Genomic DNA, 9804 nt, shown 5'->3' with positions numbered 1-9804 from the left:
GAACACACTAACACACGAGACCGATCACATAACCTCCTCCAACTCCGTTGGACGGAGGTAATAAAGAGGAGTTATCCTAGCATAGATTTATATGATAACATTCCATCAGTAGACATCATTTAAGAATTAGGAGGATGACCTTGCATGTAAGGTCCCCGCTGCGTATACCAGCCAGTACACAATCTGGCTACGTTAGTGTGTTAGCGCATGCGCAATATCTCACCAGAGGAGTTATATTTTGTGATGAATATGCATTTAAAATGGTTAAGGGGTATCTCAGCATAAATTTCCCTAATAAACTTTTATCAGTAAACTTCTGTTTATAATTAGGAGAGCGCCCTAACATGTAGGGTACAAAACACCTACTTTATGCCCTCGCGTCCTTCCCCTTGCCTCCCCTGTCCCTCGCTCAGCCTCCTTCTTCTTCTACCGCCCCCAGCTATCTTCCCTGCCGCATTTCCTCAGTCTCCCATCCCCTCTCCCCCTCAGCAAGCTATATTATGAAGTTTGCCTCAGACGGCACTACACGCCTAACACGGTGCGCGCACATGCGCAATATCTCCGGAGAGAAAACGTATTTTGCGAAGATTATGCATTTAAAATGAAGAGGAGTTATCCTAGCATAGATTTATATAATAACATTCCTTCTGTTAACGTTCCATCATTTAAGAAATAGGAGGAAGACCTTGCATGTAAGGTCATGGCTACGTATACCAGCCAGTACACAATCTGGCCACGTTAGTGTGTTATCGCATGCGCAATATCTCACCAGAGGAGTTATATTTTGTGATGAATATGCATTTAAAATGGTTAGGGGGTATCTGGTATCAAGGGTTTTGATCGCTGAAGTAATTTCATGTCTAAACTGAGGTCGGAATCAAACTCGATTGCTTAATACGCTCCTCTAATGATGATCAATTGGAAATTACCCTCACAGTTCATACTTACTAATCATACTGAAATGTGTGTTGACGTGTTTTCATATATTTAACACGCAGTAAATGCAAAAGTCAGTATATACTTCTTCGAATTTTATTTACTTTATTTAACTAAAGTCCAATGTATGATAGAATACAAAATTACAGAAACGCACATACATAGTTCTTACTAATAGTCTGGCATAAAAATTATTATGAAACTCTAAAATAAATTGGGTGGTACGTTAGCCGTACACCGAACTACCGACAATATTCGAACCGAGACGGTAACGTCATTTAGAGATAGACCTACCAAGCTCCGCAGCAAAGCTACGTGACACGCTGGAACTGCGAACGATTGAAAAAATCCAGTCTATTTTTTACCTGCATGTTGCTCATTAAAACCGGGCAAACAGTGTATGCACATACTCTGAATGCTCTCACGGAACATTTGCCATAGCTGAGTTACAACAGAAGCTAGGCGTGTCCATTGTAAATTCACGCACACGCTAGTGAAGTACGCAGCACGCCACGTAGTCCAGCTCCGATAGAAAACACAAAAATAATGTCTCGCTTTACGAACAATTTCCAAAGATTAATAATTCATGAATTCACGTTTAATGTAAAATATAAGTTAATGACAGCTGACGCAACTTAAACTATAGGAGTAAGAGGAGGCGATGTGTCTTATCCAAACGCGTCAGCCTCTCGTCGTAGAGATGTCACATTTTCGATGACGTCACAGTCGCGGTTAGAAATAGAACTAGCGGTTGCTTCAGTTCACCCGGTAAAACACATCTCGCTGGAGGCCATGGTTTTGATGAGTACACAGCATCTACCAGCAGAGGCGCCACGTGCTCGTGGCGATTATGCTTTCGATTTTCCAGCGCATTTCACGTAAAACAACATACAGTCTAAGTTAAAATAAAAAATGCAGAAATCTATCACGATACCACGATGATGCGCCTTGCCGCGCCGGCCAACCACGCTCTCTTACATACGAGTACTCATAGAAACGTGGCCGGTCACCCCAATGTACATGCATCCAATCTGCTAAGACGTAGCAACTGTCGGCACCGGCGGAGAGCGTGTGACAGCGATCGTGGAACTGGCACGTTCTGAGATGGAAATAGAGGGGCACAGTACACATCGCACCCTGCAATCGTATCCTGTTATTTTGTGCTGAACGAATGGTCGCTCGGGGTAACCTTTTTTTGATAGGGCGCAACCTTCGCGCCTCATTCCTTCCTCATCTCACTCATCTTCCAATTATAACCCTTCTTCACACGTGACGTAATAGTAAAACGCGAGATGGCCTCGGTTGGGAGATTATCATTTTTAAACAAAGGTCGGTATTATATTCTCAAGACATTTTTTATATAACGGGAGGTGTGGTGCAGATGGGGAAAATTTAGTGGGGAGGTTGTGGTGTAGAAGGAGAGTGGGGCACGAGCGCCACCTGTCGCCGACAGACGCTACTTCCGACAGATCATCATGAACGCTAGACGCGCGTAGCAGCGTACGACTCTCCGTGCGCGGAATACGCACACTGCAACATACAGCGATGCGTAACGCGCACATACACACAAATACACATACACACACACACACACACAGAGAAAATGCTATATGTACGTACATGCTCGCTAGTTTTACATCAACCATACACATCATACACACGCACATTGAATAATGTTGCTGCCACCTCAACTAGAAGCTCTCTACTCCTGAGGTACAGCCGCTTTAGCCTGGCAAGACTCTGATTACACGTTGCTACTTCATGCGGTAGCATCAAGACCTAAAACCATACCTACCGTTAAGCGAGTGAAAACATGCGTATGGTTTGCACATCGAGTTAACGATTTCAACCCGGGTCGCGCGGAGACGGACTTACTTTCTTTTCTACTGGAATTTAGACCAGGGTCATATAGACGTTGACATCAATGCTACAATAGGCCCCCACGGGGAGGAATCGTGCCACGACCAGAGTCCAATGATTGCAGACGACGATTTGACGATAGGAAATGCCCGCACGGGGACATATACGACTGCAGTCCAATGATGGGACGCGGTGAAATACACTCATGCAGTGGAACGGCGGTGTACAGTGTTCAAGTCCCGTCACCGGTGCCGCAAAAAAGCGGTGCTGTAGTCGTGGAGAGGGAGAGATTGGGTCACGAGCAGTGGACAACATCACATCAACTTCCGCCTGAATAAATACAGCATTTACTTCACACTACACCGGCTAGAAAACTCGAGAGAAAAGTATTTTGCGAACACAACTGATGCGCACATCGGGACAAGTTTTGTCTGTTCTCAAGCCGCTACCTAACGGTGGGGTTTCTTTTAGTCAGGGAAATTTCATAATTTTAACACAGCAGCCGTGACATTGTGAAATCAGACGTAAATCACTGAACAAGCTGCCACGAGAGCAGGGAAGTCTCGTAGAAAATATTTTTGAAACGCTAAATTCGAAGGCCAAGTGACCTACTTGCAGTAAGACGCCCAGTCAGAGAAACCCTAATAGAGTAACAGCTAGCAAACGCCCCGACTCCCTACCTTCCTTCACTGACATATTCATTTTATGCTTAGTTTGTCCACATTTGGCATAGAGGGAGGCACTTTGCAGTCGAAAACCTACCATTTTGTTACGGTTGCCGTCATACTTGTTCTCATATATATACGCATGAGATTTACATATAGTAGATTATCATACTTGATAACATAATACACATATACATACATGCATACAAACACGCACACACTCACGCATGTATACATACACGCATATGTATGTACACGCGTACGTGCGTACATACATATGCACATACAAACGGACACGTAAACGTATATACATACACACACGTACGGAGATACAGACAAACCCATCAAGTTTCTTTATCGATGACCATTATGGTTATTATAATTATGCAATAAAAATATTAGGTATTTTGATACTGTAGCGGCCCTAGAAGTAGCCACGTTGGCCTGACATGAAGGGACTTGTTTTTGGGGTCTAGCTTACAGATGATATATTTCCCAAACATTCTGTGGAAAAGACCTCTATTTAGCCCTTGATAAATGCAGATTCTCTATCTAGCATCGGATGCTGTACGAATTGACAAGTACGGATGCTTTAGGAAACGAATTCCACGATAACGCTACATTTTTATCAGGGGTGGTCAATAATGTAGTACCCAACTTACTGAGCCCCACCCGTTTCACACAAGCTCCTGCCAGTCACATACTTTCTCAGGTGTCACATCACCAGTTGGCAATATGTGGCGTTATTAGTAGTAGAGGTCCAAACATGGCTGACAGAACTTTTAACATAGACTCGAGAGATTCACTGCACTCAAGTTTCTACCTATTAACATATAACGTTGCAACAACCAAGGTCGAAATTTACAACAGTATTACCGTGTTTAAAAATATCCGGGAACAGCCAAAATAAAGAGAACTGACCTCCACTCCCTGAAAACACTCTAGTACATTTGTTACACGAGTTCTAAAATCAGCAAAATGATTTTTCGCAAAATATCGTGAGTATTTCATCGAATCTCCAAATCCCACAACCAACAGCAGGGCATTAAAAACACATGCTATAAAACCAAATATATCGTCCTTCATATTATACTTTGAGATTACGAGTCGAGTATTTTGTCTAAAATCTGCTTACAATCTCTTTATACACTGCAGTTTCTGCTGTTGCAACGTGGCGCCACCTATGCCGTATCCAAATGATTTATAAATACAGAAAAACACTATTATGCAGCTACAACGATGCAGGAACGACATGCATACATCAAGAGATTTGTTTTCAATTCGGGGCCGGACATTTTCAGCAGGTTCACCCATTTGCAACAGCACAAACTGCAGATACAAAGGTCGTAGCCTTGACCAGAGTGAATAATAAGATTATACACAATTTTCTACTTCAGCCTTAAAAAATTAGCACAAAAACATTAGCCAACGGTGGTAAAGATTTAAAAAAATGAGATTCTGTTGCTTGTTTATCCAATAACCACTGAAACCATGGTCATCCACTCTAAATCTCTTCTCCGATGTTTCGGCACAAGCAGATGGCAAAGATCATGCCAAACAACTGAAAATAAAATCAATCAATCAATCAATTAATCGATCCTGCAATCTATCTACTAATCAATTATTAACATTTAAACCTTGTTCAAGAACCCAAGTCATAATAACTATAATGTCTTCGTGCCTAGACATCTTCTGTTTGCAAGCATTTCATCTTGACTAAAAATACATTCTGCCTATGCTGAAATTGACTTGAATCGACGCATACCTCCAGACAGCCAATTCCAAGTCCAAGTCCAATGACGATGATCACGTGATCGTCAAACCAGTTGTTGATAGAAGCTTTGCATGGCTGAATAGAATCAAATGAGAATGAATAATCATTCAGCTACCATCTACAAACCAAGGCTACAAACGAGCTGTTAACTGGTGTGTATGTAAACAGCACACCGATTCAAGGACCAAAAACATACACTCACAGTGAACCTCGCCCCCCCCCCAAGTTTCATTCAGCAATGACTTGGCTACTACTAACCAATGTGGAACGTACTGCACATAGAGAAAAAAAAGTCTGCTAAATATACAGCCAGAAACTGCCACATCGAAACCACTCTCAACCAACCACTGCTAGTGGACAACGGCACCCTTTCCTTCACAGCACCCCCCACCCCCATTATTCTATAACAGGTCGCGCGCGTGTATACTTACAGTCTTGTAAAAGAAGTTCTCTTCCATAGCCTTACACTTGGCTTCATTAGCTGGCTGTAACGAGAAAGAATAATGGCAGTCACACTCTCTACAACTAAAATAACTCTTCCGAAACAGTCTACAGGCACGCGTGCCTCTATTAGTTAAGCGCAGTAAACATCTAAGTGGGTAACGCCACGAGTCATGTACAGACATCGCGAACGTGTACACAAAGTACTCCTAGTATATTACGCCATTACAGAGGAGAACGGAGTCTTGCAGGAATTTCAGCTTAGGGGACGCGTCGATGCAATCAGCCAGGCGCAACGGCTTGCAACGACGCGTAAAACCGTGATGGGACTCGCAAGTCCAAACAAGCGATCCTATGAAGATCTAACGATAGCGCAGGGTTTCGCAAGCGCAAAAATCAGCCTTGCGTCGTGTCACGAGACAATCTGGATTTCAGCCACGCATACTCGGGGGGAAAAACACGGACCGACGACAATGGACGACGCGGAGAACACCAGAGCGGCTGCCAGGGAATGCAAGTTTACCGTGACGTTGTCGATTTCAGTATTGTCCTGACGCTTGCAGCAGGACAGCGGGAAAGAGTAGCCTCTCGGAAGATTTGTGTTCCCGTCGTAGTCCTTGTAGCTGTTGAAGCCGCAGCATTCTTGCTGCAAGCGCACACGTAGAAACACGAGATATTACGACACGCACACGGAGTGCACCGCTAGGAAGTTAAAGTTAAATCCCTTCCCGTGCCTATGTGGCGCATAGGGCGGTGCCTATCTACGTTTCCTTAACCCGAGGCCACGCAGCTGCTTTCACAGTAAATGCTACACCGGGGGGTTAGTCCACTGGTAGCACTGCGAGTTAACTTTCCACACTCTATCTCTATTTGCGACTCCACCACTAGGAAGAGAAGCACCTTAATGCAGGCATGCACAGCGAAGCTGTAGGCTCTGCTTAAAAGTGTATATGAATCCTATGATTCTAAGACTCTACATTCAGGAGATACATAAAATGCAACAAGGAATGAACAGTAGATTATCGATCAATTAATAATAACAAGAGCGTATTAAGCCTTCTTAATACGCTCTTGATAATAACATTCTGCACACACTCTAAGTCAGCCTCAGCCAGAGAGAGAGAGAGAGAGAGAGAGAGAGAGAGAGAGAGAGAGAGAAGAGAACGGAGAGAAGAGAGAGGAGAGGAAAGAAACGGAAGAGAGAGGAGGGCCGGAGGAGGGAGATGAGAAAGAGAGAAGAGAGAAGCCAATAGAGCGAGAGAAGAGAAAGATAAGGAGAGACGAGAGAGAGGAAAGAAAAGGAGAGAGACGAACGAGAGAGAGAAAAGAGAGAGAGAGAGAGCGAGGCGGAGAGAGGGACGAGAGAGAAGAAGCAGAAGAGAGAGAGAGGAGTGAGGAGAGAGGGTAGAGGAAGAGAAGAGAGAGTGATGGACGAGAGAGAGACGAGTGAGAAAGCAGAGAGAGAAGAGCAGAGAGAGAGAGAGAGAGAGATTGAGGAGATGAACGGTCGAAGATGAAGAGAGAGAGAGAGATTGAGGACAAGAGAGAGAGAAAAAGATGAGAGAGCGAGAGAGAGAGAGAGAGTGAGGATAAGAGAGAAGAAGAGATCATGAAGAAGATGGAGACAGACGAGAAGGATGAGGAGGAAGAGGAGAGAGATGAAAGACGCGAGATGAGAGAGGAAAGACGAATGAGAGGGGAGATGAGAGAGAGAAAGATGAGAGAAGAGGGAGAGAGAGAGCAGAGAGAGAACAGATGAGGAGAAAAGAGAAGAGAGAGAGAAGAGGGAGTAGGGGAGAGGAGAGAGAGAGAAAAGATGATGAGAGAGAGAGAACGTAGATAGATGAGAAAGAGAGGAAGAGAGAAAAAGCCAGTAAGAGCAGAGAGAGAGAGAGAGAGAGAGAGCGTGAAGGTAATCATACCTCCTGCTGAACCCAGTCCCAGGCTCGGGTCATTCCCTTCTGGTCCTCACTCTTCATATATTCATTCTTCAGCATGTCTGGCACCTCATCATCCAAGTACATGTGTATCTGTAACAACGCAATCAATCCATATCGCATTAACCTCGTTTAAAAATTAACGACGCATGACGGAACCTCGCTAATTTTAGCGGTCGATGAATGGCAAGTTTTAGGAAATATTAGGTGTCGAATACAAAAATTCAAACATTTTCGTCCAATGAATATCTTAGACTTAGTATGACGTGTAAATCTGTATAGCGTATGCTGCCGAGAAAGATGGATACCTTGTCCTTGTAGACAACAGCCAGGATTCCTGCTGCTATCTCACAGCCGAGGATGATGATCAGGCAAACGAAATACTGCAAAAGAATTGTTGCGAAACATAGATGGAAGCGCAGCTCTCCGTACGCACTCAACCAACGTTTTACAAAGCTTACATTGTAATTTTCAGATGAGTTAAAAAGTTAAAGTGATTACGTTACCATAAATAGTAAAAAATAAAAAAAAATAATTTCCACTTTTTCAACACAAATATAAACTAATTTCTGATTCACTTTTTATTGTTTAAATTGCTGCAGTCTATACTTGCTATTTACTTACTATATTTGTTCATAATGTTTTGAAATACACTCGTGATCTCATACATCAGCCCATAACGCAAAGCAATTAATGTCATGAAATCACTAATATACAAAATCGATTCCAGGTTTTTTAAATTTTTAACTAGTTGAGAAACAATCTTATCAGGTAAGAATTTGACGATACGTTTAGTCCTGTTAGTTCTTAGTGTAAAAAAATGGCAACACAAATTTTACAAATTTCACCATAGAAAATTCGTGACGTAGTCAATTTAACATCAGAGATGAGAAACGATCAGGATGCTACAGAACTTACACTAGTCCAATTTCAAGCAGCTATGTGCCATATAAAATTGTCAATATGGTTAGCGCCATTAAAACATTCTCTACAGAATGTTTACTCCAAATTAACCACAAACACAGCTTAATTAGGTACAATTCTCCCACTTTTTAAGGATTGTTTTTAGCACTAGAATAAGTATGGTATGTCTAGCAGAATAATTTTTTTTACGTTGACTGCAGGACGTCATAGGAAGCCAGAACCCGCAGACTACTGCAGCAACAACGAGCAGACGAAGACGTTGAAGGTGGCGTCCTCTAGGGTGGCCGAGTTGCACACACGCACGCACGCACGCACGCACGCACGCACGCACGCACGCACGCACGCACACACACACACACACACACACACACTTACCGTGACCAGCATGCACTTGCTCTCCTGGATCGCACCACAGCAGCCAAAGAATCCGACGACAAACACCAGTGCCCCCACAGCAATCAGCAGGTACGCAGCATACCTGCATTAAAACACAGTCATGAGTCCAGGCTACAGTCCACACACTTTGGGATGCAACTAGAGGGATGGTAGAGGTAGTGGCAGAGGCAGCAGAGAATGAATATGCCAAGTAGTAGTAGCTAGTAAAGCTAGTAAAACAGTCATGAGATGATACTACAGTGAACTGATGCTACAGTCTGCAACCGTGAAACTATTGAACGAATGAATGTTTGTTGTGAATATGTCCTGTAACGACTCCATTACGCGACAAATCCTTCTTGCCGAGCTAACCGGCGTATATTTAAAAAATAAAAATACGGTTTATATTTTCGTCACACGAGAAAAAAGCGGCACAATTAGCGCAGTGTATCCAAAGCATGCAGCTGGCTTTGCTCTGAGAATGCAAACGATAACAAACAAGCGACGTGAGAGGGCGCGCGGAGACGTAATGCATTCCGCATGTAACTTTTCGCCTGCTGCTCCGTTTCGTAACTTCCCGCGTGAGAACGGGCGGCAATGCGAAATCGCTGCCCCAGCCAGCGTCACTCAGCTATCCGGGAGAACGTGTCTGGCGTTCGAGAGAGCTGCCTGCCGTTGGCAGATCAGAAAATAGCCATTTGCCTTGCCGGATCGCGTTTCAAACTTTTTAATCAGAGCCACTTGCTCGCTTTCTTTAGCACTCTTTCGATCTCTTTCTGAGCATCTCTATCTTTTTTGCACGCATGCCCACATAGATGCACATGCATATGTATATATATATATAGAGAGAGAGAGAGAGAGAAAGAGAGAGAGAGAGAGAGAGAGAGAGAGA

At 43.6% G+C, this 9804-nt stretch overlaps 1 protein-coding gene across 1 annotated transcript in view; it reads right to left on the bottom strand.

Moving 5' to 3' along the window:
• Positions 1-1018: 1018 nt before the first annotated feature.
• LOC106817492 (tetraspanin-9-like) overlaps positions 1019-9804 on the bottom strand; it is a gene marked incomplete at its 5' end in the record, with an annotated part of 9211 nt that continues 425 nt past the window's right edge. The window contains 7 exon segments of the mRNA XM_014822159.1: positions 1019-5022; positions 5227-5310; positions 5667-5720; positions 6200-6322; positions 7599-7706; positions 7922-7996; positions 8913-9015. Of these exon segments, the coding sequence (XP_014677645.1) occupies positions 4966-5022; positions 5227-5310; positions 5667-5720; positions 6200-6322; positions 7599-7706; positions 7922-7996; positions 8913-9015 (604 nt within the window).

The sequence above is a fragment of the Priapulus caudatus genome, unplaced genomic scaffold (assembly GCF_000485595.1).
Source record: "Priapulus caudatus unplaced genomic scaffold, Priapulus_caudatus-5.0.1 Scaffold1744, whole genome shotgun sequence".
NCBI classification, from domain to species: domain Eukaryota; kingdom Metazoa; phylum Priapulida; class Priapulimorpha; order Priapulimorphida; family Priapulidae; genus Priapulus; species Priapulus caudatus.
The sequence above is the reverse complement of the archived record's forward strand: the minus strand, read 5'-3'. Positions and strand labels throughout refer to the sequence as shown.